Source organism: Phyllosticta citribraziliensis (genome assembly GCF_038025025.1).
Source record: "Phyllosticta citribraziliensis strain CPC 17464 chromosome Unknown J3D65scaffold_12, whole genome shotgun sequence".
Taxonomy (NCBI): Eukaryota; Fungi; Ascomycota; class Dothideomycetes; order Botryosphaeriales; family Phyllostictaceae; genus Phyllosticta; species Phyllosticta citribraziliensis.
The window spans coordinates 481,249-508,881 of NW_027117349.1; the positions used below are offsets into that span (position 1 = coordinate 481,249).

Here is a 27,633-nt window from a genome sequence, read left to right on the forward strand (position 1 = left end):
GGGAATTTTTGTGAGCGCGATTACTCTCGGGTCCAGCCGACGACGGGGCCCCTTTCTTTCTTCTTTCTACATCACTTCTTTTCCGTCTGTCTGATTTCACGATCGGCCAGACAATCTTCGTTGAGGGGGCGAGCGAACAAACGAAGGTGCGAAGGGACGGATCCTCAAGAGCAGCGAACGGGTTGCGAGACGGACTAGTGGTGTCAAGCGCGAGCAGAGGGCGAACGACGAGTGGAGGACATCAAGAGAGACTTCTTCTTGCCGTGTCCCTCTGATACAGAGAGAGGGAGAGAGGTATACAGTGAGAGCACTTTGGGTACTGTCAAACTCTTTCTCAATTGTCACTACTTCTACAACTACTTTTTTCCACCACTTTTGCTCCCTGTAACATTTATCTCGTTGCTCTTCGCCGCTACCTACCGATGTCCTGACCTTCTTCCTTCTCGCTTTCCCTCCCTTCTTACTCTGTGCCTTGGTTGTTTGTTCTTATCGGTCTGTTTGCTGCTTGTTTGCGTGTCTGGACTGAGAGGTTCTTTGGTTCTTTGGTTCGATTCGGATCGACACAGCAACATACGTGCGTGCGTGCGTGCTTGGAGAAGACAAGCTCTACAAACGAACGGCAAACAGCGCGCATGCAGTCCATCAAACAAAAAGGAGGAAAGAAAGGAGAGAACAGCGAAGAAAGCGTGGCAGAGGAGACCGAAGATCAACATTGGGTTGTTTGACTTCCTTGCGTTTCCTTTCTCTCTCTCTCTCTCTGTTTGCTTTCGCCGTGAAATCCCTCCGCACACACGGGTCCCGTGTTCACGGAAACGAGGCACGATGGAGGCACGAGGCGAGGCGCATGGGCAATAATCCAATCGCGCGCATTGGCGTGTAGGGCAGACGGGAGCGGGACGCTGGGCGTCGTATTTTCTGCCCAGGCCGCTTGCGAGATCAATTGCCATTGCATGGCAGCGGCAGTGTACTTGCAGCAGTAGTATGTATGTGTGTATCGAGGGAGATTGGAAGTAGGATATGAATGTGTCAAGAGGTGCCTGTCCTTTTGCATGATGTTTGTGTGCGTGAGAGAAGGCGATAAAAGTCATGATATGGTTGGCACCAATAATTTCTTATGTACGGACAGACAGCACCACATCTCCGGATGATATCGGCAAAAGAGGAGCGAACAGCAAAAAACCATATGTACCAAAAAAAAAAAAAAGCCCTGGACCAAAAAGGGAAATCCATCAATTCTCCACAACCGCTTCCACTTGATTCTCTCTCCTTGTTGCTTCTGCTCCTCTTCTCTCGTCTCGTCTCCTCCCTTCTTCCCCTACTCCTCAGCGCTCATATCGTCTCCCATCTAAGCGCGCAGAGGCAGGGGAATCTTCTTCTCGCCCTCCTTGGGGCTGAGAATGGAGTCGTTGTCGAGAATCTCGTTGCCCTGGATGGGAACGTTGATGAGCGAGCCCTCGTCACCACGGCTGCTGAGGATCTTGTCGTTGTCGAGGATGTCATTGCCTTGGATGGGCAGGTTGATGAGCTTGCCCTCGCCGCGGCTGCTCAGGATCTTGTCGTTGTCGAGGATGTCGTTGCCCTGGATGGGCAGGTTGATGAGCGAGCCCTCGCCGCGGCTGCTCAGGATCTTGTCATCGTCAAGAATCTTGTTGCCCTGAATGGGCAGGTTGATGAGCGAGCCCTCGTCACCACGCTCGCTGAGAATCTTGTCGTCGTCGAGAATCTTGTTGCCCTGAATGGGCAGGTTGATGAGCGAGCCCTCATCACCACGCTCGCTGAGGATTTTGTCGTTGGAGAGAATGCTGAGGCCCTGGATGGGCACGTTGATGAGCGAGCCCTCATCACCACGCTCGCTAAGAATCTTGTCGTTGTTGAGGACGTCGAGGCCCTGGATGGGCACGTTGATGAGGGAGCCCTCATCACCACGCTCGCTCAGGATCTTGTCGTTGTCGAGGATGTTGTTGCCCTGAATGGGCAGGTTGATGAGCTTGCCCTCGCCGCGGGCAACGTTGACGTTTGCGTCGACGTTGATCAGGCCGGGCTGCTTGGGGGGAGGAGCGGGGGCGTCGCGGGCGATGTTGGCGTTGGCGCTGGCCGAGACGAGGCCGGAGTGGCGGCTGGCGTCGTTCGGGGGACGGCCGTACTTGACCCAGCGAGGCTCGACGTTGTCGGCCGGGGGAGGAGGCGGCGAGCCCGGGGCGAGGGCGCTGCCGGCAGGTCCAGTGGGAGCCGAGTAAGAAACGGCGCCCAGGGCGAGAAGGGCCATGATGGTGCTGATGGAACGCATGTTGAACGAGTGTAGTAGAAATTAGATTAGGTGGTAGTTGGTAAAGGTAGAGAGTGACGAAGTCGTAGTGAAGTGAGTGGCAGTCGAGAATGACAGTGGTGGTGGTGAAGGAGATGATTGTCGACGGTTGGACCGTTCCTTATGTACCGTAGAAATTGGGTCTTTGCCCCCCTGCCTATTACGCCACACTGGCATTGTATGCCCCAGCTAACACCTTGACTTTTCCCAAATGTACATGGGAAAAGCGGCGAATTACCCTCAATGACGCCTCTGTGGAAATGGTTCTAGAGCGGATACGGCGCTGAAGCCCTGGGGCTTTTCGGGCATCTTGAAAACGAGGAAAACCACAGCTACCCATGGGTTAGAGGCGTGAGTGACTCCGTAGGAACCGTGATGATTTACCGCCAAGCTTTCCAGATGGAGTAAATATTAAGATATGGCCGGGGGCCCACCTCGTTTTCCTCGTTTTCCTAGAGAACGAGATTCCCAAAGCATACAGTCGCCCTCGTCTTGTTAAATTAGACGAGTCGAAGCCAGAACAAAACAGCATCTGATTGCTCGAACCCAGTCCTTGTCTGTGTCTCTAATGGTGCGTAAGGTCTTGCAAATGCAGTTGAGTCTAGGAGGAGGTCAGTTTTCTCCTAATCGACTGCATCAGGGATCGGATTGGAAGTGATGACGGAGGTGATGACCATGATGCTCGTGTTCTTGGCCAGACTTGGACAAGGCTTGGACATACCCTGGACCGTGCAAAGCACGCCCTTCACGGACCTTGGAGCGTGTTTACCCTATCGGTCGACTGCAGTTGGACGACTGCCGTCAACGGATGGGCGCTTTGGCGATCAGTTGTAATCATATCAGTGGGATTGTTTATCTGCTTGGTTTTACTTATTGCATAGTGTGTGGGAAGCAAGTTTGTGCGCGTCGACTGCTGTCAGAGGTCCAGAGATCTAAATATAGTCAGCACTGATCGACAGTCGAAACAGCCGTATACAGTATGTGTGTGGGCGCCTGAACACCCACCTTGTGCCGACAAGCGTCGACTACAGTCGGCGTCGTTGAGCAGTCGGTAAATGTCAGGGTAAACAGTCGCGACGGTAGCGATATTGGGCGCCGGTAATGGGGTGCCGACTGCAGTCGGGCGACAGGGTAAACACGCTCTTGATTGCGACTCTGCCCTCTCGGTGAGCTCGAACCCAGTAGAGAGCCCGTCAGAGACGTCACCATGCAGCTCTCCGATGGCAACATGAACTGATGAGAAAAGCAGTGAACGGAAGCCTCATCAACACTGCAGCAGTGCTGGTGTTGCAAGGCGAATGTGATGCGTTTCCTACCAAGCCAAGATAGTAGCGACAACAGACTTCAGCGAGCAGAACAGATATCCTAATCGGTCTAGCGGGTCGACGGCTAACGGGCCGCTCCCAGTGGATTGTCAGGTACGGGTACCACAAAATCATGACTTGATCCAGAGCGCCAAGCGTCAGCGGCATTCGAGAAGCCCTCAGGGGTGGTGATCATGAAGCGGTTCAGGGCACATTTTGACCACAACTGTTGACATAAGCAACTGCGCACCAGTCACCAACCCCTCGCAGTATTGTCTCAGATGATCAGATTGCGCGTTAAACATTCCAACGGGCACGCAGGCGGTGGGGGATCTTGTGCGCACCGAGGGAGCAAGCCGTGCGGAGAAGCTTCCATGGCAAAGCTCAAAAGATTCGTGGAAGGATTCTAGGACTCTGCCCCTATCATTTTGAGTGCACGCTACTATGACCCCTTTATTTGTGGTGTTTTGGTTTTTGTGAAGTCGCAATGTCCCAAGAGGTTGGTCGGAGCTGTCGCTTGAGAGTGCGGGGATATCGGTCCACCCTTCGCGGGGCATGGTATGACAATAAGGCATCCACAAGTTGTCAACTGTAGCAAGCGAAACTGGAAGCCGTATAGCTGGGTGGCTGGGGTGCTCTTGTGTGGCCTCTCGGATGATGCGAGTGGTGCGGTACCCAGCCCGCGGGGAACGCAGATTTCCGCCGCGTAAGCGCTGCGCCGGATCCACCGGTGATCTTTGGCGGTGGTGTTGAGCTTTGATGGTCAATTACACAGGGCTGACTTGTAGGGCTGCAGATAAGCAGAGGCTCTTCATAAGCGTTGTTGCGCCTCGTCAACAGTTGCAGCTGGAAAGGAGGCGTGTCGTGGCGGTGGTTGAAAGAAGGGCCGGATCGTGTCCGAAGGTCAACCGTCGACAAAACTTGTACAAGACTCCTATACTGCGTGCAATCGCGTCATGGCACTCAAATTTCGCGAAAGATTATGGAGCAATGGTGCCTGAAGCTCTTCATTCAATGCCGATGAAGTCTGCCGGATTCTGCAGCCTGCCTACTATTCCGTCAGTGCTCTCAAGGTAAAGACTGCTACGTCCCGACCGCTTCTGTCTCATAGAATTCAACGTAGCTGGCGTGGTAGGTCTCATGACATCAATGCCATTCCTTGCTCCCGGCCAAACTTGTACCCCTCTCAGCTGGGCCACTCGCGACGCGCGGTCCTGGAGTTTGGGCGTCCGCGTAGGCTCTGATGACTGTGAGCAGCAAACGAGTGCTCCAACTTTCTCCCGGTCTCGAGCATCGTAATCAGACCGGTGTACTGGGCACTGGCTAAGCGGAGATTTTGTCGTTTCGAGCAAAGCAAGGACTTGCCCCCCCATGAATCAGGTTGCGAAGTCCTGATATCGCTTTGGGAGACAAAATTACGTTGAGAGGCGTCTTTAGTGCCAATACTTGGTGTCTCAAGTAGCTTCAAACTCTCCACCAACACCTGGAGCAAAGCCGGTCCCTGAGAACCAAACAAGCCTCACTGGCCCTGTCCGTTTCCGGCCGCGTACTGGCCAAAGCCAGAGTCGAATTGCAGAGGGTCAAAGTTCCAGAACCCCTAGGCAAAGGTCAGCGGAGACAAGACGTCGCTTAATCACTATTACTTACCCAGTCCATGTCCATCGCCATGTCTTGAAGCCAGGCGTTGGTATTAATGTCACTCAATCCCCCGCCTGTCATTCTCTCAATCTCCGACAGACCGGCGGAGAATCCAGGACCATTGGCGGCGTAACGTGCCTCGATAGTGTCGCCATTGCCCATTGCCGACACCATGGGCTGACCATTTGCAGACGGATAAAGAACATAATCCTGCTGTGACATGGTGACAGGAGGCCGCGACTGGGCCATGTTCATGTGCTGGGGGTTCTGGCGTGACGGCAACGGCACCGTCTGGGGCTGTGGAGTAGGAATAGTACTGGGACTTGGACTTTTGGCAAAGTAAATCACACTCAGGTCGTGTTCGCCAAAACGTTTCTCCGAAAATCCCCCCATTGTGCTCATTTTGGCGCTTTCGTGCTTTGGGTCCAGTCGATCAATCATGCGGCGGATCACGGCCCAAGTGTTTGAGTCGGTCCGGCCTTTGACAGCATATACAGTGTGCAGAGCGCGTAGTGCCCTGCAGCGGATGTTTGAATCGTTCGCGGCAGGAAACTGGGGATCACGGAGTTCGGAGAGGACATGCATGATGGATTGAAAGGCGGCATGCCCGCCAATATGCCACTGGAAGTGCTCGGCATCCTTGTCGGAAGAGACGGTGTTGAGAGATTCAATCAAAGAAATGGACCGGGTCAGGACCTGGGTACGAATCTCGTCGGTGATGACCAGATGCCTGAATTCTCTCGGGACACCGTACCAGAATATGAGCCAGCAGCGCCACTCCAGATTTGCTGTCAGGCCAATGGTCAAGCGTTGGATGGTAATGTCGACGCGGCAGTATCGGAGATAGCACCTCTCGTTCTTGTCGTGCACTTCGTCGACCAGCGTCTTAGTTTCCTCGAACAGGTCCTGGAATTCCTGGACAATGTCGCAAGTCTCGCCGTCTTTGATTTTGGAAGCTTTGACCTTTCGATCCAGGTGGTAAACATTTTGAGCAATCCTACGGAAGCATTTGATCATGCTGAGACGGCAAAGTTGGAGCGTCATGTCTGTAAAGCCTTGCTCCTCCATGTGTGGGTCCGACGGCGGCATGCGTCCTTCGACGAGGTCGGTGTCGTTGACATTTCTTGGGAGCATGGTGGTGAAATCATCGTCAGACACGGTTGGTTCCATACCTTTCCCTTCTGCGGCTCTCCAGTCCATGTGGCATATCTGATGCCAGACACGCCGGCGAATTTCCATTTGCACTTCGTCCATGGACGAGTTGGCAAAGAGCGTCGGCTCTCTGTGCAGACCCTGCAGCATAGCAATCCTGATGGCGATGCCAGTCAGTGGCCACACCGGGCCCATGTCGTCCTCGCGAACTTGGCACGTCTGCGGCAACAATTAGAATCCGACTATAAAAATAAAAAAAAATAAAAAAACCGCTTGCGTGGCATACCAGTTGCAAAACAAAGGCTTGAAGGACTTCGAGACTCGAAGTAGTCAAGAAATCGACTTGTTGGAGAGATAGCTCAAGACCTTGGTGGTATCTCATCAACAGCGTCTGCTTGTCTTTTCTGAAACGGGTTGTGACTGCCTCCGGTCTCAGACTATTTATGGAGGAGTAGAAGATGGCAAAGGCTAGGGGTTCGAAATGGTGGATCTGCTCTTCCGTCCAGGGGTCGCTAACGGTGTGAGATGTAGTCACGTATTTGGTGTTTGGGTGCGGGACCTACCTTTCGTCGGCGCGCCCAGAAGCGGGACTCATGTTGGCCCATCTTCGGATAAAGTAACTGAATCTGCGGCTCAGCGACGGCTTGTGCACCAGTCGACTGACGGGATCGACATTCTGGATAAAAATGCCGAACAGCTCGAAGCACTCCTCGGGAGTGTTTGGCATGTACTCCGAGGGATCGCGCGACACTTGGCCGCTGCTGAAAAGTAGTGACTGCGAGGTGCGGATTCTTGGCTCGCAAGGCTCTTCGGGATTGCCCTTGTGCTGCTCATTGCTCAAGATGGCTTTGATATCTTGCAACTGTTGGGAGAGATGAGCAGGAACTCGTGTACTATGTGCGGTGGACGAGGGCTCACCTCATCTGTTAATAGCGCCCAATGTAGGGATGAGACAAAGTGCGATTGCCCATTTTCAACGAGGAGCGTTCCATCGTAAGCATCAGCGGCGAGAATCTGGTCTGAAGATGTGCTGCTTTTCGGGGAAGCCGAGTTCTCGGCCGCCTCTTTGCTCTCGACAACGTCGGACTTGGTTGGCTCGCGCCGGGAAGGTTGCCTGGTGGCGACTGGAGGATAGGCAGGCTGCGAGACGGCGCGCTCGAGCAAAGATTCAAGCCTCTCGAGGCGGGCGTTGATTTCGGCATGACTCGACTGAGCTCCTCGCGGGTGTGGAGCGGAATGTTTGCTCACGCGGTTGGATGTCGCGTTTGACGAGGAATTCGGCGGCGAGCGGCCGGATTGCTGGTTTGGAATATTTGCGTAGTAACAGACGTGATTTCCGCGGGAACATGCGGAGCAGATTGGATACTTGTGGTCGCATTTCACCTTGCGGCGGCGGCACGTGAGACACGAGGTGATGATTCGCTGGCGGGTGCCAGCTGTTGACGAGTAGGCGGGGACTGGCGGAGGGGCAGCAGCGGGTTGGGCCATGGGCGGAGGGTGGGCGTATCCGTCCATTCCGGAAAGACGACGGTAGAGCAGTAGGATAGAGTCGCAGGAGGTCGGCCGAAGCGAAGCAGGAGGAGGTTATCGAAGAGGAGGGTCGAGGGCGGAGAGAGGGCGACGGTAGGTAGACGGCAAGGCGGTGGCGGTTGAGCCCTCTCTTAGAGTTGCAGGGCAGTGCCGGGGGCCACGGTCGAGGAGGACAAGAGAAGCAGGTCTTCAGGCGCAGCAACCATGATTCTGGGGGCGACACACACAGAGGAGGCGCGCGTGTGGGGGTAGGGACAGGTTGGGTGTGGAGTGGTGTTGTGGTTGGGAGGGGAAAGACGCGATGCGCTGCACAGGGCTGAAGCTACTGAGGTGACGAGGGACCTGGACTACGACAATGACCTACTGTAGGGTAGGGTATGCTCTGGTTGGATCCTGCCCGAAGCCCGAACCGACATGAGCTAACGGGGGGGCCGATGTTCTCAGCCGTCACTCCTCAGCCGCCATGTCATCTCTTCTTATTTTCTTCTTCTTCTGCTTCCTCTCCCTCTCCCTCTCCCTCTCCCTCTCTTGCCGTGCTGACTACTGACATATATCCGCTTTGCTGACTGACCTCACCGACTTTCGCCGTGGTTGCTTTTCCCTGGCCTCTCGTCCACCTCAACAACAACAACAACAACAACAACAACAACATCCACCCCGGAACAGCCCAGGCTTGATGCCCGGATAAACATGAGCCCCCCAGTCCAACGACGCTCGTAGCGACCCGCCGCCGTTTCCGGGACCGTAGCAAATGCCTTCGCATGCCCGTCTCACAGCCCAGCCAGTCCCCGGTGCATAGCGAAACAGATGGCGATAGCGATAATCAGCCACGCCTGCCTGTTTGGGCCTGTTTCCCAACACACATGCCCGGGCCTGTCCCTTACCGTAGGCGCTGCTCAACCCAAGGCATTCGGGATATCCATGAGGCCTGGGGCTGGGCACCGGCTCCTCACCGAACCCTCTCTGCAGCTGCACACCACGCTATGCTATGGCCACGATTCTCCATGATTCAAACGCTGCAGTTACAGCCTGCGTCTAGCCCTTTGTCGCACCTTTGCCTTGGCTCCAACAGCCGCACAATTGCAAATCGCCGGCTTCTCTTCACACTGTTCTACCGCTGCTCGTCGTCCTGCTGTCGACCAAACCAGCAAAGCATCTCGAAACACCAACACCTGGCTGGCACCTGCAATGCTTGCTGCCCGACTCACGCAGTTTGAGAGACTACTGCAATATTGCTTCTCTGTCGCGCCTCGTGGCTAGCGCCGTGACACTACCATCTTGTCCAGTATTTGGCAGAGCAAGGCACGTCGGGTTTACACGCAAAAGACTATTTATCAACCAGTTGCATATGTGCATATAGCGGCCAAGCGAATGCACCTTGCAAAAACTTGCGAGCCATGGATGCATGTGTAAATGTATGAACGTATAAATGCGCATACGTCAGAGTAGCTCGATTAGGCAAAGATCCATCTCCAGGTCGTCGACTGCAGTATCTGGTCGTCAGCCTCACGCGACCTTGGTTACTCCAACGCCTCTCTGATCATGTTCTCTGTTGATTGAATGATTGCTCCGATGGCCGGACTTCGCAACGAATCTGTTTCGCCCTAGAATATGGCCTGCCGAATCATCATCGTGCTAAAGCTGACGCCTTGACCAGAGCTAGGTACCATTAGGAGGAGATAGAGCGTCTACTATCTCCGCAGAGTCAATGGATTGGAGAATTCGAACAAGACAGACTGCTGAGATTGAGGAGCCTTCTTCCTTCGCAGCGGCGACGTCTCGACGATGTTATCTTATCTCGCCACCCCGCTTCTGCCAGCAAAGAGCGCCTGTGTCCAACACCCACGCAGCGTTTTCATCATCAATCTCGACCACAGTCTTCCCTTTCCATCACCTCACCCAGGTTGCCACCGGGAATAACTCGCACGTGGCGGAACCCACTGCCGGTCAACCTCCGATCATCGGCACGGCAATGAGATCAACACCGCAGCGGGAGAACCCACTGTATCTCCACACCTAGCAACAATGCGTCGACGCCCCTGTACTTTATAAGGACGAGGGGGACATCGGCCGTCGCTCCAGCATACACAACATCAGTTCCGACTGCAAAATGACTTTCAACGCCGCCGCCAACAGCCTCCGTCAAACTCTCGAGCAGAGCAAAGACGTCATCATCGCGCCTGGCGTCTATGATGGCTTCTCTGCCCGCATAGCCCACTCAGTAGGCTTCAACGCCCTGTACATGGTACGTCACCACAACTTTGACTATCCAAAAAGCTCATTCTGACAAACCAATCTGTAGACGGGTGCCGGCACGACTGCTTCCCGCCTTGGACACGCCGACCTGGGCATCGCAACCCAACACGACATGGCGGCGCACAGCTCCATGATTGCCTCGCTGAAGCCCGAGGTCCCTCTCATCGCCGACGCGGATACTGGATACGGCGGACCTATTATGGTTGCACGTACGGTGGAGCTCTATGCTCGTGGTGGCGTGGCGGGGCTGCACATTGAAGATCAGGTACAGACCAAGAGGTGCGGTCACTTGGCAGGCAAAGAGTGTGTCGACGTAGACGTGTACACTTCGCGCATTCGCGCCGCAAGAGAGGCGCGTAGAAAGCTCGGCAGCGACATTGTCATCATCGCAAGGACAGACGCCTTGCAGGGTCAGGGATACGACGCGGCTGTTGCGCGCCTGAAGGCTGCCCGCGATGCTGGGGCTGATGTTGGCTTTTTGGAGGGCGTGACGGACAAGGACATGGCTAGACGGGTGGTCAAGGACTTGGCGCCCTGGCCAATGGTGCTTAACATGGTCGAGCATGGCGCAACGCCAACCATCTCGGTCGAAGAGGCCCGCGAGATGGGCTACCGGATGATCATCTTCCCCTTTGCCAGCATCGCCCCCGCTTACGCCGCAATCAAGCAGGGTCTGGAGCAGCTGAAGCAAACAGGCGTCGTGGGCGCTCCCGAATACTTTACGCCCAAGTTCTGCTTCCAGGTCTGCGGACTTGATGAAAGCATGGCTTTGGATGCAGCGGCTGGCGGGCAAGCGTTTGGGGCAAAGGGCGCTTAGCTCGAACAAATAAATCCGATGAAAAGAATCAAGGAAGCTTAAGGTGCCGTTCCAGTGGAGAAGCTTCGATGTGACTAGGAGACGCCCGCAACGGCGTCGGCAATGTCAAGTGGAGAGCCGGGGCACGTGTTGCGGACAAAAACGACGATTTTAGCATGAAATGGCTGTAACGAGATGCTTCGAGGCCATTAGAGTTTGGCCGTTCGAGAGGGAACCGGTGGCCACGCGAAGACCCTGCCGTGACCTTCGAAAAAAGGGAGAGAGGCCAAACGGTTCCATCCCGCCATCCGCCGACTCGGTGCCGCCTTTCGGATTCACCGTAACAGCGAACCACCTCCTTTTTTGTAAGCTAGTCCTGACACTTCAATCTTCAAGTCTTCTGTCCTTGAGACCAACCACAATGGGCGCCAAGTTCACCGCCTTCCATCCAGTCGATCGCTCTTCTGGAATCCTTGATCTACTCTCGGGTCCCAGCTGTCCTAGCTAAATCCAGCTAAGCCCAGCCACCCAGCCGCCATGATTAATGCGACTTCATATCGAGTTTCCTATCTGGGGAACCGACGCGTTCAAGCTCACTGGTGTTGAGCTTTTTGTTCGCAGAACCAGGGGGTCCGCGTCCTTTGATCCGCTTAGATGATTTGCCCTGGCCTGCATACTAAAAACCAACATCCGCGGCTGTCTGTCCTTCATTCGCTATCGCCGCCCAGCAGCGAAGCCATTCCTTCCTTATCACCATGGTGAATTTCGATCTTTCTTCATCGCTCCTTGCTGGCTTTGCCCTTTTGGCTCAATCGCCTTTTTTCGCAGACGCCGTTCCTCAATCGTCCTCGTCTGGCCCGGATCCTTCGGTGGAGTTGGGAGATGGAAAGATAATTGGCACCACCGGGACCATTCCTGACCTCAAGGACCCCGTCAACAAGTACCTTGGAATCCCATATGCCAAAAGTCCTCCGCAGCGCTTTGGCAGGGCTGAAGATCCTGAGAAATGGACTGAAGCCAAGGATGTGAAGGACTTGAAGCCATCTTGCATCCAACAGTTCAACCGTATGCTTTGTCCTGAATCTTGGTCGGTCTTCTCACTGACGTGTCCACAGGACCCATTTCGAAGGAGCTTTTCAACAAACCGGGAGCGCCGGAGAGCGAAGACTGCCTATACATCAATGTTTACACACCGTCCACACCTGCTCCGTCCGAAGGGCGGGCGGTCATGTTTTGGATCTACGGAGGTAGTTTACAATTTGGAAACTCCTGGAATGACGAGTACGATGGCTCTTACCTTGCTGGCTACGAGGATGTCATAGTCGTCACCTTCAACTATCGCACCAATGGTTTGTCTTTGATCTTCGCAGTTCTCTTTTGAAACCATCCACTCACTCTTTCTCCAGTTTTCGGCTTCCCTAATTCTCCAGATCTTGGGACCTTCGACCAGAACCTGGCCTTGCTTGATCAACGGAAGGCCCTCGACTGGGTCCAGAAGAATATCAAAGCTTTCGGGGGTGACCCGAACAAAGTGACCCTCTTTGGCGAATCTGCTGGCGGTTTCTCGGTCAAGATGCTCTGGGCGCTGCCTCCACGACCAGTTAACTTCCACGGTGCCATCATTCAGAGCCAAGGTGGAGCCGGTCCAACTGACGGCGGCATCGCGTGGAGAAACCTTACCAAGACCCTCAACTGCACCGCGACACCGTCGAAGAAAGAGATTGACTGCGTCCGGGATAAACCTGTGGATCAGATTCGTTCTATTATTGAAAAGAACCGGCTCAACTTTGCGCCCAAAGTCGAAAATCGCACCGCTGCCACGCACATTGAAAATCAGATCCGCTTCCGCACGGCCGCCCAAGTGCCCATTCTGATCGGGTCCAACGGCGACGAAGGCAGCATCTTTCAAGTCGTGTTCGACTTCCAGAAACTGAACCAGACGCTGCAATACTTCTTCCCCAACCAGACAATTATCCAGCAAGCCGTGCAAACCCAATACCGGCGGCAGTATCCCAACAACGAAATCGCCGCCATCAGGGCTTTCATCCGCGACGCATCGTATACGTGCTTCACGTCAGCGATCGCGCAAACGGCGGCTTCGAACCAGTACCAGGCCTTCCGCTACTACTACAATGCCACTTTCGACAACTTGCCCGTGCCCAAGAACCTCGTGCCCAACCCGGGCGCCTACCACAGCTCCGAGGTCTACGAGATCTTTGGCACGTACCCCAAGGACGGCGCCACGCAGCAGCAAAAGGATCTCAGCCGCTACATGATGAAGGCTTGGGCCGACTTTGCGAAGAATCCGCGCCGTGGACCTGATCCGAACGATGGATGGCCACAGATTGGCGCCTCATTCCGTGACCTCTGGGTCTTGGGTAATGAAGGTCGCAGCGGTGGCTATCCTATCCGGCAGGAAGTGACAGATGGCAACTGTCGGCTCTTCTCTGGTCCATTGTGGGCCATTGGACTGTAAATCTGTTTTCTACGTCAAAAATTCCAAAAAAGGCGACGGCATTGTCTCGAGGACATGCGGGAGGAGTGATGATCACAGGTGGAGTGGTTTGGTTTGGCTGCTGGGCGCAGGCGATGCTATCTTCAATGCTCACACTCGTTCTATCGATGAGGTGCGGGGGTAATTAGGCTTTGGCTGCATGCGTGGTGGTAGTCTTGTAGAATTTCATGTACAATTACGAGTCTATATCCTAAATATCAACATAGAGCATGACCCTTCAAAAAACGCGATTCACTGAATGGTGTGCTCATTGGAACGTCTTCCCTCCGCAACCATCACTGAGGACACCTGATTCAAACACCACGCTACTACTTACCTCCTCCATCGTCGTTTGGCGGAAGTGTTTCACATACCATCTATCAATCTATCTTCCGGCCTCCCTCAATCGCAAACCAGCGCCCCTTACACGCGCTTCGTCCCGCACCCTTCCCTCCTCAGTAGTCTGTCTATCATCATTCATCATTGCCGCTCCCCTAATCCCAGTCTCTGATTCTCTTCCTTACCGGCCCGGGTCCATAGTAAGCAGGTTAAGGAAACGCGACCCCTGGAGCAGAGGGTTTGGTGAGTGAGCACCGGAACCTCCGACTTCTGAGCCCCCTGTCTTTTTAATCATCGTAGAGCGTACCTGTGAGACAAGCACCGACGGTGTTCTCGTACTCGGGGCGAGCCTTTGTGCAGCAGTGCGATGTTTCGATGCTTCAAATGCTGCTTGTGTTGGCACATGGCTGTTTTCCACCGTACCACTTCCCTATTCTTGTCCTAACTCCTGCTTTGCGCAACAATGCCTGTCCCCCCAGCCCTGCCCTCATCTCTGAAGAAACCAATCTCTGCTGTACTTGTCCTGTCGCACTCCCTGTCTGTCCGAGCATCCTCGTCCGTTCGTCCGCGTGGCGCCGATGCGCTGGGTCCGGATGTGGCTCGGTGAGGCAGCCCATCTATTTTCCTCATGCGGACAGGGGAAATACCTTGTTTGGGTGCAAGGACGAAATGGAGGGAAGACGTGGGGGATTTGACGAGGATGTGCACTGGGGGGTCTGTGTTTCTTCTCCGCCGATTGTGTATGCACAAAGCATCAGCGCACTTGGCGACGCTCTTCTCCGCCCAGCCTTCTCAAACAGAGACATCGCACCAGGAGAACAAGGAAGTCTGCGAGTCGAGCGTCGGACGACAATTCCGCTCGCTTCTCCGTCACTCCTTTACCCATTTTCCTTATCCACAAACTTACGCCACACGAGTGCCCAGACAGATAGACGAACAGACGACGCAATAAGGCCAGAAAGATGCATAACAAGCTTAACCCCAACGTTTCTTCCCTCCCGAATCCCGCATCCCTACCCGCCCCCTGCTTCTGGCCGTCTTGTGTAGATGAGTCGCGCACCGGAGCCGCATGCCCCTCTACTCTCCCCCACTGCCTGCTGCACCCACGTCTGCCGCGGTTCTCCGGCCAATCAGTCGTACTCGTACAGCACGGTGCGGAACGACTTTCTGCCTACGAAGCTCGCTCTCGCTTTCTGTTGACCTGCTGCCCCTGCGATCCACCCTGTCTCTTGTGTCGGTCTGCGGTGGTCGATGCGCTGGTTCTGCCTGAGGCATGAGCGTCGGCAGCTTGCGATGTGCGCAGGGGAGACGCTTGTCACGAACGCGACGCTAACGCAGGTCACCCGTGCCCGACTTCTCGGCGCGGCAGGCAGGTAGATGGGTCTGTTGATAGAGTGCGGGTTGCGCGTCGTAAAGGTATTGCGCACTCTATTTACTTACGATGGGGGACGGAGCGGAGATAGAGTAGATGAGATGCGAGATCCGATGAGATCGGCGGGAAGTAAATGCACTTACTTTGCAAGACTTCGGTTGGGCATAGAGGAGGATGCTGTAGAGACCCTGGGCTTGTCGGCGTCTGGAATTTCGGTTGGACGTCGTTTCGCACTTCTGGTGGAGTTGTTTCGAAGCGCGAGAGTTGGGCCACGGTTGCTTCTGGCTGGGTCAAAAGTTGACGCGGCTTTCGCAGACATGGATATGGGTTTGCTTCTCGGCAGCAACCGGTGTCTGTGCTATCGTTTCACCTACTCGAGATGCACAGCGGGACTGCATAAATGAGTGTACGTACGCCGAGTAGCGTTTCGTTTCTTAGACCTAAGATGAGACCTACGGCTTTGTACACCAACTTTTGTTGGAGTGAAATCAGTGCCCCATCGCATTTGACCAAAAAGGAAAAGTGGTCGAGTGCCATGGCTTCATCGTCGCCTGGCGACGGACTCTGGGAACAGCGCCGGAGGATTTTTCCCAAAGAGGAACAATAGAGCCATCGGATGAGGATATGCACTAGGGTCGGTTAAGGGTCTGATGAGGAGGGGAGGAGCAACAAGAGCAAGGTTTGGAGCGCGACGCCGCGGCTGAAGGATCGCCATTATCTACCCGCACCTCGAGGGCTAGGATTAAGGTTTGCTGCAGTAAGGCTTGACGGTACTCGATGAGCTTGGTACGTTATTTTTTCTTGATGGCCGGTTTGTCGAGCAGGACTCTGTCAGCGACGAAGGTTGGGTGGACGAGAAATAATGGTCGAGCTGGTGAGCGGACGCGGTGATCTGCTCGCACTTCGGCGTTGTACCCATCATCACGACCTGCTTCATGCGGCAAGATGGCGCGATCCATGCCAGCGTTTCGCGCTTGTGCTCGTGCCCCTGCGTGCTTCCTTCGAGGCTGCCGGCGGCGATTGATGAGCTATACCCTGCTTTTGGCCCTCGGCAGACGCACATCCCCTCGATTAGTCCCTTGTGCAGAAAGGCTCTGGCTCTCATCGAGCATAAGCTTAGAGCCATGTCTAATTGAAAATCTCTAGGTGAGGAAGCCTGATGCGAATAAGACGGCGCTGTCGATTGCTATTTCGGTTGCTATGTTCGACGTGGTGTTCGAGGCTCATCTGCGTAAGACCTGTTCTTTTTCTGGTGCTGTGCAGAGACCATTCGGGACATGCTTTCCATGTTTGAAACGGCTGGCTGATGATGATCGACGTGATGGATGTCTGGTGAGGTTTCCGCTGTGGGTGTTAGTGAGAAAGCCATCATGGTCTACAATGAGCAGAGCGATCTTCTCTTGGCTTTGTGCTAAAACGGTCCATTCTTATTAGATGCCTCGGCTACAATCTTGAGGTAAGTCATCTTGAATGTGAGAAGTGTAGCTAGCCTGTCCTAAGATGTTGAGCGCGGTTGAGCCTCGGGCTGAATGTTGGCCTCACTGCGAGCGAGCGGCGGTTGTTCCTGTTGTTGAGTGACTAAAGGCGACTCCAAGATACCACATGAGCTCGACTGGGGGAAACCTGAGTCTCTTCTTTGACGGTGCCGGCCGAGGTCATTGGCAGCGTTCAATCCGACAGCTCATCGATTCCGAAGGTGGGCTCGATGAAGCCGCAGCATGCTGCAACTAACGGGGCCCTCTTTTTGAAATTTGTGAAGGGGTGACAGATGCGGTGTTGTCGTGTTGCTGGATGATGGAAAAGGTCGAAGAACGAAGCGGGACAAACATGAGATATGATGGTACAGAGGTGCGTCCCCTCTCCGATTGGCAGCTCAAACGCACCAATCATTCTGGTTGTGGGGTTTGCAGTCTGTGCGCCCATGACCGACTGCAACCCCGGCTTTCCTCCTCCCTCGCGACAAAACATCTCAACATCATCTGGCCAACTCTTTCCTTGGTATCGATACTCTCAGAATCAATAATCCATCGCTTCCCATATCCAGGTACACTCTTCTAGGCTCATTCCGGTTGCAGGAGTGCCTCGGAAGCTCTATTGGCCTGCCCAAGGTCGAGACGTCCGAATTCTTGCCTGTGCCCGGTACAGCCTTCTGGAGCCATTGACCGTTTTCTGTCGCCCTTGAATTCTTGAAATGGGCAGAAATCCTGGTCAAGAAAAGTAAGAAGCGCAGTCTCGAATGCTGTGGCACGCAAAATCCCTTCCTGGGCATTTGAGCTCCACAGCCTGTCAGGGCCATGATTGGGAACGAGTCGTCTCTTCACAGGAGGAGGAAATTGCGCAGCATCCCTTTTCGCCCCCGCTTGTTACATCGTTCGTCTCTCGAGCCTCGTTGAAAGGCACATGACAAAAGCCAGCGTTGCCGTCGTCTTGTCCTCTAGTTTGACCTGTGTAAATGGCCCACGAAGAGAAGATCAACACTCTACGAACTGCTAGTTGAAACAAGAAGAGGCTGGACCGGACCATCTGGCGAAGCAGCAAGGTGAAGGTTTTGGCGTAGCGAGCTGTTCAAGACGGTCCTAGCGCTCCAGGCTAACGTGGTCACGCATGGGCTAGAACTGCCTTCCCCAGAACCTACTCAACGCCAGTCCCCCGCTCGACTGTCGCCAAGTCCACCGCGCTCAGCTTTGACTCTTGGCCTTGTGGAGGCTGTGAGGAAACGATGACAGCCGGGCTTTCACCTCGTCCTTGGATTTGCATTTCGACGTTGGACTCCTCGGTAATTGGTGAACGTCCGACGTCATTCAATTCAAGCTTCGGCAGTCACCCAAATGAAGGATATTGTCTGCATAGGGGCACAACTTCTGCTCCGTGGTTCCAGTGAATTGTGGACCAGAAAGATGCTAGCGCCTCTCCGCCAGTGGTGACATGGCTATGGTGGCTCGGCAAAGTCAAACGTTGGAACTTTGTGGATACAGCCTCCGGCACATCCATTCGGTATTTGGTGTCTGTCTAGGAAAGGCCGCGGTTCGGCTACATCTCGCGTGGCATAGCATCGTCTTTTCCGGAAGTTTTGTCACAGGGCCAAATGTGCCCCGGGCGTACAAGCCGCCGCTTGGTTGCGCAACCCGCTTTTGACGCGGGCATGAACATGTTTAGATCTCCAGGCTAAAGCAGGTCTGGCATTTTGTCGAGAAACTAAACAAGACAGCTGCAGTGGCAACGCGGACATGCACCGTTGTCAACGGAAACGCATAGAGCTATGAGTTCAAGGTTAAGATGCCGCTGCAGTCTCCCGCTTCGGTATTTAAAGCTAACCTCGAGGGGAAGTTTCAATCCAGACTCTCTGGGAATTGAAATTCAAGCACACCCGACTTTGAACACACTCCTGTCTTTTTGTGGATGATATCACTCCTGCGCTGGTTCTCCGCGCAAGTTGACGCCAGCTGGACAATGCTTGGTCTAATTTAGACTGGCGTGGTGGTCGGCTCTTCGTATTTGCTAAGTCTAGAATTAGTACTCCCTTTGGCCTACTCTCGACCCGAAGCACCTGCATAGTTCGCGCATGCAGGTCTGGCTGGACAACAGACCATGACGAACCTGTCACTTTAAAGTCTTGGGCATCCCGCACACATGAATTCTTTTTCAAAGCATCCCACAGGCACCGGGCCATTCGATCGTTTGCAGCATTGAATTGGGAGCATTCCTGGAAGACCCCTTTCGCGTCAAAACTCTCGCTCTTGTCCATCGTTTTTCAACATGAAGTTGTCAAATTCCATTCTCTTGTGCTCAGCAGCCGCAGCTGCGGCGCAAGGTGATACCCTCACTACGATGATCAATCAGTATGTCAGTGGTCAAGGTCTGGTGACGGGGATGCTTGGTGGCTTGGTTGGCACCATTTCCAACCTCTTCAATGGATTGGACACTCAGTACGACTACGTTGTGGTTGGTGGAGGAACTGCAGGTATTTGGACATTGTGCTGTGACCCACTTACCGACCCCTACTAATAAAAAACTATAGGCAACACGATCGCTTACCGCTTGGCTGCTGCGGGAAACCGAGTTGCAATTGTCGAAGCTGGCAATTTCTACCAATTGGGAAAGCCTATCCTTGGAACCACGTAATTGCGCCCCATTCAAATTGGGTGCCATATGCCCTGCTTAACATTGTCATTAGGCCCTTGGGTGATGTCGTCGGTGTCGGAATGTCAAGGCTTGACTACAACCCTCTGGTTGATTGGGGATTCATGACCACGCCTCAGGCGGGCTGCAACAACCGACAGTTCCACTACGCTCGTGGAAAGGCCCTCGGCGGCTCATCTGCTCTCAACTTCATGATTTACCAAAGGTACTCCGAGTCCCGTCAAACGTTCTGGATTGTATTCTAACTGAAAGTAGAGGCACGGAGGGATCTTACCAACAGTGGGCAGATGAACTCGGAGACGACAGCTACACCTTTGACAACCTGCTCCCTTACTTCGAGAAGAGCTTGACCTTCACGCCACCCAACACTTCCAAGAGACTTGCCAATGCTACTACTCAGTACAACCCCAGCGTATTCGATCCTGCAAACCCCGGACCTGTCCAAGTCTCGTACTCGAACTTTGTTCAGTCGATTGCCACTTGGTTCATCAAGGGCTTCAATGCCGTCGGAATACCAACCATTCAGGACTTCAACAGCGGCAACCTTTTGGGTACCCAATATGCTGCAGCCACCATCAGACCAAAAGACGCAACGCGCAGCGCGTCTGACATCTTCATCCAGGCGGCGCTCGCCAACCCCAAGTTGAAGGTCTACATCAATACGCTGGCGAAGAAGATCATCTTCGACAAGAACAAGAAGGCAACCGGAGTCAAGATTGCATCCGGCCAGACTCTCACTGCCAAAAAGGAGGTCATCCTTTCTGCCGGCGCTTTCCAGTCTCCGCAGCTGCTCATGGTCTCGGGTATTGGACCGGCTGATCAACTCAAGAAGTTCAAAATTCCCATGATCAAGGAACTCCCTGGTGTTGGCCAAAACATGTGGGATCACGTATGATGTCCGCATCCTCGCAAGTTTGATATTTGACTAACGCGAGACACAGATCATGTTTGGACCCTCGTACGAGGTTGACACTATTACTCTCGACACTCCTCTCCACGATCTTAACTACGCCCTCAAGATCCTCGTCGACTACGTCGCTAACCAGTCCGGTCCCCTGTCGTCCAACGTCTGCGAGCTGCTCGGCTGGGAGAAGATTTCGCAACTCGAGCAATACAAGTCGAACCTGTCGGCGAGCACGCTGGAAGCGCTCTCGCAGTTCCCCGCCGACTGGCCTGAGGCCGAGTGGATCAGCATCGCGTCGTACATTGGCAACTTCCTGTACCCGATCCTCCAGCAGCCGCTCAACGGCCGGCAATACGCAACCATTTTGGGTGCCATTGTCGCGCCCACGTCGCGCGGCAACGTCACTCTCGCCTCGGCCGACACCAAGGACTTGCCCCTCGTCAACCCCAACTGGCTCACCACCGAGTCCGATCGTCAGCTCGCCGTGGCCATGTACAGGCGCATGCGCGAGATTTGGAACACGCCCGTCATGCAGCAGGTCGTCAAGGGACCCGAGTACTTCCCCGGTCCGCAGATTGACACAGACGAAGAGATTCGTAAGTCGCCCCTTTCTGTCTCAAACACCCAACACCTTTGGCAGAAAATTCAACAGCAACTAACGGTTCCTTTCTTTTGCAGTCGAGACGATCAAGGAGTCGCTCACCACCGTCTGGCACGCCAGCTGCACGTGCAAAATGTCCAAGCAGGACGACCCCATGGGCGTTGTCGACAACAAGGCGCGCGTCTTCGGCGTCCAGGGTCTCCGCGTCGTCGATGCCTCCAGCTTCCCCTCGCTGCCTCCCGGCCACCCTCAGAGCACCGTCTACATGCTGGCGGAGAAGATTGCCGCCGAGATCCTCAAGGGAAACTAAGTGAGGCTCTTCGTTGACTTTCCATTTGTCCTGTGCGAGTTCTGTCATGATGATGAATTGTTGGTTGATGTATAAAATTCTTGTGTCGGCGATTGTGTCGGATTGTGTTGGATTACACGGTATATTGTAATCATCAGGAGAGTTGTTTTCATAGAAAGGAGCATACAAGGGGGCGGATGGCGTCCACGTCTAATTCTTTGCACATATTACGAACATAATGAAGAGTCTTTTTCTACGTCAGTAAACAAACATTTGCACAAGAAATCGTAAACACATCTAAGCCTTTCCTCCTGTGCCCGTAAATGAACAGGCCCGTCTAGTCTGTAAAAGATCTTTTGTTGAGTCGTCACCAACCAAGTCATTCCAGCAGCCCGCTGTTCCTCGAAACTCCAGGAAATGCAAGCATCAGCAACGCCTCCCAATCCAGCCCAATATTTTGCTTCCTTCGTACCATTCCTCTTCCATTTTACTCATCATCGTCGCTGTCGTCGTCGTCTTCCCTCTCTAGCGACTTACTCATGTACGGTCCATCGAGTTCGTATCCGAGCTTTCTGTAGTAATCTCTGACGCCCACGCCCGAAATAACCGAGATCTTCGTGCTGCCGTGCTCCTCCCGAGCGATGCGCTCGGCCTCCTCCATCAACAGTGTACCGTAACCCTGGTGCTGGAACTTCTTGGGGTCGCGGCCGTGCATGGGCACCGCCGTGCCATAAACGTGCAGCTCGCGGACCATGCTGGTGGGCTGCGCAGTCAGCTCCGGACGGAACGTGTGCGTCTTGCTAAGTTTGCGCAGGCGCAGCAGGCCGATGAGAATGTCCTGCTTGGGGTCCTCGTAGGCCAAGAAGGTTTCCCATCCACCGTTGGCGACGTAATCGCGGCGGACGAGTTCGACTTGCGAGGGCCGAATCTTGTTCTTTACTTCGTTGATGCCAACCTCGCGCGTGCGGACGTCGCGGCAAGTTGTTCCAAAGTCCTTCATCCGAGCCAGCGCCAATTCGCGCAAGTTGCCGTTCTCCACGCCCGACGTCACCAGCGGCATTGGAATGTCGCGCTGAACCCGGTAAATACGCGTCCAGGGTGGCACAAGGGCCAGGATCCGAGCCACAAGATCTACGAGTGCATTGGGGGTATAATTCTTGTAGCGGCCGGTGCGCCAAAGCTCGTAGAGTCCAGTTCCGCGAATGACCAGCGTCGGGTAGATCTTGAGTCCGTCTGTGCGAAAGTCGGGGTTCTCAAAGTATTCGCGGAACTGATCCAAATCTCTCTCCATGCCAACGTTGGGAAGGTCAGGCATCATATGACTGACGACTTTGAAACCAGCATCCTTGGAGAGCTTGAATGTCTCGGCTACAGATTTGACGGTATGGCCGCGATTTGTGTCGCGCGCAACATCTTCGTAGAGGGACTGGACACCGATTTCGAGGCGAGTACAACCATAACGAAGCATTGCGGAAAGATGTTGGTCCAGACAGTAATCTGGCCGTGTCTCAATTGTGATGCCAACACACTTGACGTTGCTCATCTCGCCCGCTGCCACCGCCTCGTCGACGTTCGTCGTTTGGTATCCGCTCAGCGCGTTGTGGAGCTGACTGATGAACTCGTTCCGGTAATCCTCTGCTAGCGACATGAATGTGCCTCCCATGATGATGTATTCGACCTTGTCCACACTGTGGCCCAAGGCCTTGATCTGGTCGACGCGGCCTCTAGCTTGCTCGTATGGGTCATACCGCGCGCGGATTGCGCGCATCGATGTTGGTTCATAGCCGGTGTAAGACTGTGTCGAGTACTCGAAATCCGAATCGGGACCTCCGGGGCAGTATACGCAAATGTTACCCGTGTATGCGATGTGTGGGCAGCGGTGGGGCTTGCACATTACCGCCACAACGGCGATTCCAGACGAAGTTCCTGGAGGACATTAGCGTTTGCTTTGGAGACAAGGCAAGAGACATACGAATAGGCTTGGCAATCAATTTGGGCAGAATGTATTTCTTGTAATGCTCGGGTACTGCAGCAATAATTGCTGTCAGAGGTGGCTGAGTGCTGAGAAAGTGCTTCTTGGCCATTTGACCGCGCAGCGCGTTCAGATTGATGTCCTTTTTAGGCTTGGAACCGTCTACGGAGGCCTCGTAATCCTGGATGAGTGCGCTCGCAATGTCTGCGCATGCGCGCATGTAGCGCTCGTTCTCTGGAGGTAGCTTGACATTTTTTGGCAGCCGGCGCTTGGGCTGAGTCGCGGTGACGGTCATGGTCGCCATGGTGGACCAGGAGCCGCTGAGGGGTTTCGACGAGAGGCAAGAGTATTGGGCGAGTATTTGGCGTGGCGGTGGTACAGGTGGTGGTTGTTACGACATGGATGAGTGGGTGCAGTGCATGTGGGTCGCCGTCTGGGGAGCGGCCGAAGAAAACCAATCGGCCCTTGCGCTTACAACATCTCTCCTCCGTGCTAGCAAACTGCCGCAGCAAACCCTACGACCTTCCGGTTCGCGACAACCGACCTCAACCCATCCCACTCCACTCTTTTTCTAGAGCACAGTTCGCATCATGCAGGCATTCCGTCGTCCCTTGTGCTCCGCACTCAGCGCCGCTGGCCGCAGGCAGGCCTACTCGACGGCCTCGCCCTACGCCTCGACTGCTCCCAACCTGCGCATCAACAAGGACACCAAGGTTCTGTTCCAGGGCTTCACTGGCAAGCAGGGAACGTATGTAGCTCTACTCTCTTCATTCGCGACTGTGGTTGCTGACGGGTCCCCAGCTTCCACGCCCAGCAGGCCATCGAATACGGTACGAGCTCAAGCTCTTCATAGCTCCATTCATAGCGAACACACTTTTTGATAAGGAACCAGGCACCAACGTCGTCGGCGGCACCAACCCCAAGAAGGCTGGCACTGAGCATCTCGGTAAGCCCGTGTTTGCCAGCGTCGAGGAGGCCAGGAAGGCCACGGGCGCCGACGCTTCTGCCATCTTTGTCCCTCCTCCTCTGGCTGCTGCCAGTATCGAGGAGGCCATCAAGGCAGAGGTTCCCCTCGTCGTCACCATCACCGAGGGTATTCCCCAGCATGACATGGTCCGCATCACCGACATGCTCAAGACCCAAAACAAGACGCGCATGCTGGGCCCCAACTGCCCCGGTATCATCGCACCTGTATGTCTACCCCGCCTGTGACCCAAGAAGCCTCATTTTTGACACTCCGCCAGGGTCAATGCAAGATTGGCATCATGCCCGGTTTCATCCACAAGCGCGGCCGCGTCGGCATCGTGTCTCGTTCGGGTACCCTGACCTACGAGGCCGTCAACCAGACCACCCAGACCGGTCTTGGACAGTCCCTCGTCGTCGGTATTGGCGGTGACCCCTTCTCCGGCACCAACTTCATCGACTGCCTGAACATCTTTTTGAAGGATGAGGAGACGGAGGGTATCATCATGATTGGCGAGATTGGTGGCAGCGCCGAGGAGGACGCTGCAGACTTTTTGAAGGCCAACAACACGATGAACAAGCCTGTTGTCAGCTTCATTGCCGGTATCTCTGCGCCGCCGGGAAGGAGGATGGGTCACGCCGGTATGTTTTCCCGTCAGGCCTACTGGGCAAGAGTATTAGCTGATTCGCAAACAGGTGCCATCGTGTCCGGTGGTAAGGGTGACGCCAACTCCAAGATCACTGCTCTGGAGGGTGCCGGCGTCGTCGTCGAGCGCAGCCCTGCGGCTCTGGGCAAGACGCTGCACGCTGAGTTTGTCAAGCGCGACTTGATCTAATGGAACAAATAGACAAATGGGGGACGGAATGCCATGCAGAGGAATTGAGATTGGGTCGGCTGGTCCTATGAGATTTTGAGCGTTTGGGTTTGCGTGCATTTGCTCTGCAGCTGTACAGTTCATCTAGATTTGGCGGCAAACGGCGGTCCCGGCTGTTTTTTAAACAAAATACCCTCTACCTGACGACCGAGTTATCTCCTAGGTCCCTGCACAAAAGTGAGGTGATGTGGGTGTGCCGGCGCTGGGGGTGGGCGGCGGCCGCGGAGATCACCCCCAGATCCCTGACTGAAGCTCCGCCCGGTCCATTATTGGACTCCAAGGCACGCAGTCCAACCCCTCGATCGAGACGACACCAACGTCAGTCAACACCACCGCCCGCCCACCCGACCGCTCCCTGGCTGTCGCGACAATGTGCGACCAAGCCCCCCACTGCGTGTCTCACTCGCAATGCTGACCCCATGCTCCCAGGCTCTCCGGCATCCTCATCTTCAACCAAAAGGGCGAGAACCTCATCTTCCGCGCCTTTCGCAACGACTGCCGTCCCCGTCTCGCCGACGTCTTTCGCATCCAAGTCATCAGCAATGCCCAAGTGCGCTCGCCCATCCTGACCCTCGGATCCACCACCTTCAGTCATGTCAAGCATGAGAACATCTACCTCGTCGCTGTTACTAAGAGTAACGCCAACGCCGCCCTCGTCTTCGAGTTTCTGTACCGAATGGTAGGCTTGGGCAAGGCATATTTTGGCAAGTTTGACGAGGAGGCTGTCAAGAACAACTTTGTGCTTGTATACGAGCTTCTCGACGGTGCGTCTCAAGCTTCAGGGATGTAGGACGTGGAATGCTCACGCAGAATAGAGATATTGGATTTCGGATACCCACAAAATACCGAGACGGAGACACTCAAGATGTACATTACCACCGAGGGTGTCAAGTCTGAGCGCGCAATGGTACGTAGCTGTCGTGCTTTGGAAGCTTCAACGCTGACCTCGAGCAGGAGGACTCGTCCAAGATTACCATGCAGGCCACTGGCGCACTCTCGTGGAGGCGCTCGGATATCAAGTACCGCAAGAACGAGGCCTTTGTCGATGTCATTGAGGATGTCAACCTGCTCATGTCCGCCACGGGGACTGTCCTCCGCGCCGATGTCAATGGCCAAATCGTAATGCGCGCGTACCTTTCCGGCACCCCCGAGTGCAAGTTTGGGCTCAACGACCGTCTCACGCTGGGCGAGGACAGCCTCTCGACGCCTTCCGGCAATCGATCGGGAACAAAAGCCACTCGCGCCGCCGCCGGCTCCGTTACACTGGAGGACTGTCAGTTTCATCAATGCGTGAAGTTGGGCAAATTCGACACGGATCGCATCATCAGCTTCGTCCCCCCAGATGGCGAATTCGAGCTGATGCGATATCGCGCGACGGAGAATGTCAACCTGCCATTCAAGGTGCATGCTATTGTCAACGAAGTCGGCAAGACCAAGGTCGAGTACAGCATCGCAATCCGCGCCAACTACGGCTCCAAGCTGTTTGCGACCAACGTTATCGTGCGCATCCCGACGCCGCTCAACACGGCAAATATATCGTCGCGTACTAGCCAGGGCAAGGCCAAGTACGAGCCCGAGCACAACAACATCGTGTGGAAGATTCCACGCTTCACGGGCCAAAGCGAGTACGTCCTCAGCGCCGAAGCGACGCTGACGAGCATGACGAACCAAAAAGCGTGGAGCCGACCACCACTGAACCTAAGCTTTAGCTTGCTCATGTTCACAAGCAGCGGGCTGTTGGTGCGCTACCTCAAGGTCTTCGAGAAGAGCAATTACAGCAGCGTCAAATGGGTTAGGTACATGACGCGCGCTGGGAATTACGAGATTCGATTTTAAGCGCTGGGCTTGTTGAGGCCCTATACGAAGGCAACCCTAGTAAGCATGGCATTCGCCTTGTTTCCCTTTGGGCGATGGGTGTGGTCGTGGCGCCGGGGCGTTTCGGGAAGCGTGGCATCACGGACTTGTTGATGGTGATTTTTTTGCATTGGGTCGGTGTTTACTCTTTTGGATACCTTGTCTATTTCGCGCCTCTTGTTCTTGTACGATTCAAGGCCTGTTGCTAAAAGCTTGTGGCTCACGCAACCATTCGAACGTTTCTATGTCTCGCTTGTGTACCTGTATGCTCCCTGCCGCGTTGGATTTCGAAGACTTCGATGCTTCACCTCCAGAGCTTGGATAGCTTGAGTGTTTCCCATAAGCGCTCCCATCACAGGATGGCTCCTCTCCTTCCTCTGTTATGGGCCTCGAATTTAGACATGAATTCAGCCTAGCGCGATCACTTCCCCCGATTCTGCTTGGTTCCGCCGCGCCCCGCTCCGCTCCACCCCACCTAGCCCTCCCGAGGAAAAAAAAGGTGAAGTTCCAGCTCTTCACGCCAGCCATTACTGTAATCTATATACACTTTACCCCTCTTCGATTTTCAACTCGAGCTCCTAGAGAGCCCAAATCCCACAGGTGATGTGGTGTAGGGGTAGCATGTGTCGTTGTGGAGAATCCCACAACACCAAGTCCAGCTTGGTTGTTTGCCCGTGGATGATCACTAAACCGACCCGACCTGGGTTCGATTCCCAGCATCGCCAGCATGATGCTTCCGCGCTCAGCGTGGATTATCGATTCTTTTTTCTTTTTTTCTTTTTGGTGGAGAGGGGTGGTCGCGGTGAGCGAGAGAGAGAGAGAGAGAGAGAGAGAGAGAGAGAGAGAGAG

The 27,633-nt window shown here is 54.6% G+C and overlaps 9 protein-coding genes and 1 non-coding gene across 10 annotated transcripts; 7 read left to right on the forward strand and 3 right to left on the reverse strand.

Annotated features, from left to right (window-relative positions):
• Positions 1-139: 139 nt before the first annotated feature.
• J3D65DRAFT_115376 (uncharacterized protein) lies at positions 140-1,298 on the reverse strand. The gene has a single exon (XM_066793771.1). It carries the CDS (start codon positions 1,086-1,088, stop codon positions 417-419), a length of 672 nt encoding a protein of 223 aa, XP_066651273.1. The 5' UTR covers positions 1,089-1,298; the 3' UTR covers positions 140-416.
• Positions 971-2,712, forward strand: J3D65DRAFT_637665 (uncharacterized protein). Its single transcript, XM_066801530.1, has 3 exons — positions 971-1,463; positions 1,539-2,637; positions 2,690-2,712. The coding sequence occupies exons 1-2, from the start codon at positions 1,115-1,117 to the stop codon at positions 2,300-2,302; spliced, it is 1,113 nt and encodes a 370-aa protein (XP_066651274.1). The 5' UTR covers positions 971-1,114; the 3' UTR covers positions 2,303-2,637; positions 2,690-2,712.
• Positions 2,713-5,128: 2,416 nt separating this feature from the next.
• J3D65DRAFT_671247 (putative C6 transcription factor) lies at positions 5,129-7,887 on the reverse strand (the record flags this gene model as incomplete). The annotated part of the gene is made up of 5 exons (XM_066803374.1): positions 5,129-5,206; positions 5,257-6,618; positions 6,686-6,911; positions 6,963-7,261; positions 7,318-7,887. 5 exons carry the CDS (start codon positions 7,885-7,887, stop codon positions 5,129-5,131), a joined length of 2,535 nt encoding a protein of 844 aa, XP_066651275.1.
• Positions 7,888-10,039: 2,152 nt separating this feature from the next.
• On the forward strand, positions 10,040-11,002 carry J3D65DRAFT_671248 (putative carboxyphosphonoenolpyruvate phosphonomutase; the record flags this gene model as incomplete). Its single annotated transcript, XM_066803375.1, has 2 exons — positions 10,040-10,174; positions 10,232-11,002. The coding sequence occupies 2 exons, from the start codon at positions 10,040-10,042 to the stop codon at positions 11,000-11,002; spliced, it is 906 nt and encodes a 301-aa protein (XP_066651276.1).
• A 595-nt stretch (positions 11,003-11,597) lies between these two features.
• J3D65DRAFT_115715 (Carboxylesterase) lies at positions 11,598-13,546 on the forward strand. Its single transcript, XM_066793775.1, has 3 exons — positions 11,598-12,046; positions 12,097-12,330; positions 12,388-13,546. Exons 1-3 carry the CDS (start codon positions 11,737-11,739, stop codon positions 13,455-13,457), a joined length of 1,614 nt encoding a protein of 537 aa, XP_066651277.1. The 5' UTR covers positions 11,598-11,736; the 3' UTR covers positions 13,458-13,546.
• A 5,468-nt stretch (positions 13,547-19,014) lies between these two features.
• Positions 19,015-21,141, forward strand: J3D65DRAFT_647950 (choline dehydrogenase; the record flags this gene model as incomplete). The annotated part of the gene is made up of 6 exons (XM_066802361.1): positions 19,015-19,147; positions 19,205-19,304; positions 19,361-19,531; positions 19,582-20,215; positions 20,268-20,826; positions 20,909-21,141. The coding sequence occupies 6 exons, from the start codon at positions 19,015-19,017 to the stop codon at positions 21,139-21,141; spliced, it is 1,830 nt and encodes a 609-aa protein (XP_066651278.1).
• Positions 21,142-21,317: 176 nt separating this feature from the next.
• J3D65DRAFT_595766 (histone acetyltransferase) lies at positions 21,318-23,497 on the reverse strand. The gene is made up of 2 exons (XM_066797833.1): positions 23,093-23,497; positions 21,318-23,046 (listed from the first exon to the last, which is right to left on the reverse strand). Exons 1-2 carry the CDS (start codon positions 23,394-23,396, stop codon positions 21,608-21,610), a joined length of 1,743 nt encoding a protein of 580 aa, XP_066651279.1. The 5' UTR covers positions 23,397-23,497; the 3' UTR covers positions 21,318-21,607.
• Positions 23,498-23,588: 91 nt separating this feature from the next.
• J3D65DRAFT_637692 (succinyl-CoA synthetase-like protein) lies at positions 23,589-25,093 on the forward strand. Its single transcript, XM_066801531.1, has 5 exons — positions 23,589-23,840; positions 23,894-23,922; positions 23,985-24,283; positions 24,337-24,697; positions 24,752-25,093. Exons 1-5 carry the CDS (start codon positions 23,683-23,685, stop codon positions 24,889-24,891), a joined length of 987 nt encoding a protein of 328 aa, XP_066651280.1. The 5' UTR covers positions 23,589-23,682; the 3' UTR covers positions 24,892-25,093.
• A 130-nt stretch (positions 25,094-25,223) lies between these two features.
• On the forward strand, positions 25,224-26,911 carry J3D65DRAFT_637693 (Mu homology domain-containing protein). Its single transcript, XM_066801532.1, has 4 exons — positions 25,224-25,302; positions 25,360-25,694; positions 25,746-25,837; positions 25,885-26,911. Coding segments are annotated over exons 1-4 (1,311 nt in total). The 5' UTR covers positions 25,224-25,300; the 3' UTR covers positions 26,767-26,911.
• A 472-nt stretch (positions 26,912-27,383) lies between these two features.
• J3D65DRAFT_t137 lies at positions 27,384-27,509 on the forward strand. The gene has a single exon. It is a non-coding gene; the product is annotated as a tRNA-His (tRNA).
• The last annotated feature ends 124 nt before the right edge of the window (positions 27,510-27,633 follow it).

What these genes read in the sequence shown, in the direction of transcription:
- J3D65DRAFT_115376 (XM_066793771.1), bottom strand. Translation starts at nt 1,088, where the DNA reads ATGACTTTTATCGCCTTCTCTCACGCACACAAACATCATGCAAAAGGA.
- J3D65DRAFT_637665 (XM_066801530.1), top strand. Translation starts at nt 1,115, where the DNA reads ATGTACGGACAGACAGCACCACATCTCCGGATGATATCGGCAAAAGAG. An exon ending in TGAGCGAGCCCTCGTCACCA is followed by an intron (nt 1,464 to 1,538) that starts CGGCTGCTGAGG and finishes TTGCCCTCGCCG; the next exon opens with CGGCTGCTCAGGATCTTGTC.
- J3D65DRAFT_115715 (XM_066793775.1), top strand. Translation starts at nt 11,737, where the DNA reads ATGGTGAATTTCGATCTTTCTTCATCGCTCCTTGCTGGCTTTGCCCTT. An exon ending in TTGCATCCAACAGTTCAACC is followed by an intron (nt 12,047 to 12,096) that starts GTATGCTTTGTC and finishes ACGTGTCCACAG; the next exon opens with GACCCATTTCGAAGGAGCTT. An exon ending in CTTCAACTATCGCACCAATG is followed by an intron (nt 12,331 to 12,387) that starts GTTTGTCTTTGA and finishes CTCTTTCTCCAG; the next exon opens with TTTTCGGCTTCCCTAATTCT.
- J3D65DRAFT_595766 (XM_066797833.1), bottom strand. Translation starts at nt 23,396, where the DNA reads ATGGCGACCATGACCGTCACCGCGACTCAGCCCAAGCGCCGGCTGCCA. An exon ending in ATTGATTGCCAAGCCTATTC is followed by an intron (nt 23,047 to 23,092) that starts GTATGTCTCTTG and finishes AATGTCCTCCAG; the next exon opens with GAACTTCGTCTGGAATCGCC.
- J3D65DRAFT_637692 (XM_066801531.1), top strand. Translation starts at nt 23,683, where the DNA reads ATGCAGGCATTCCGTCGTCCCTTGTGCTCCGCACTCAGCGCCGCTGGC. An exon ending in GCCCCGGTATCATCGCACCT is followed by an intron (nt 24,284 to 24,336) that starts GTATGTCTACCC and finishes ACACTCCGCCAG; the next exon opens with GGTCAATGCAAGATTGGCAT. An exon ending in AAGGAGGATGGGTCACGCCG is followed by an intron (nt 24,698 to 24,751) that starts GTATGTTTTCCC and finishes ATTCGCAAACAG; the next exon opens with GTGCCATCGTGTCCGGTGGT.
- J3D65DRAFT_637693 (XM_066801532.1), top strand. An exon ending in TGTATACGAGCTTCTCGACG is followed by an intron (nt 25,695 to 25,745) that starts GTGCGTCTCAAG and finishes CACGCAGAATAG; the next exon opens with AGATATTGGATTTCGGATAC. An exon ending in TCAAGTCTGAGCGCGCAATG is followed by an intron (nt 25,838 to 25,884) that starts GTACGTAGCTGT and finishes GACCTCGAGCAG; the next exon opens with GAGGACTCGTCCAAGATTAC.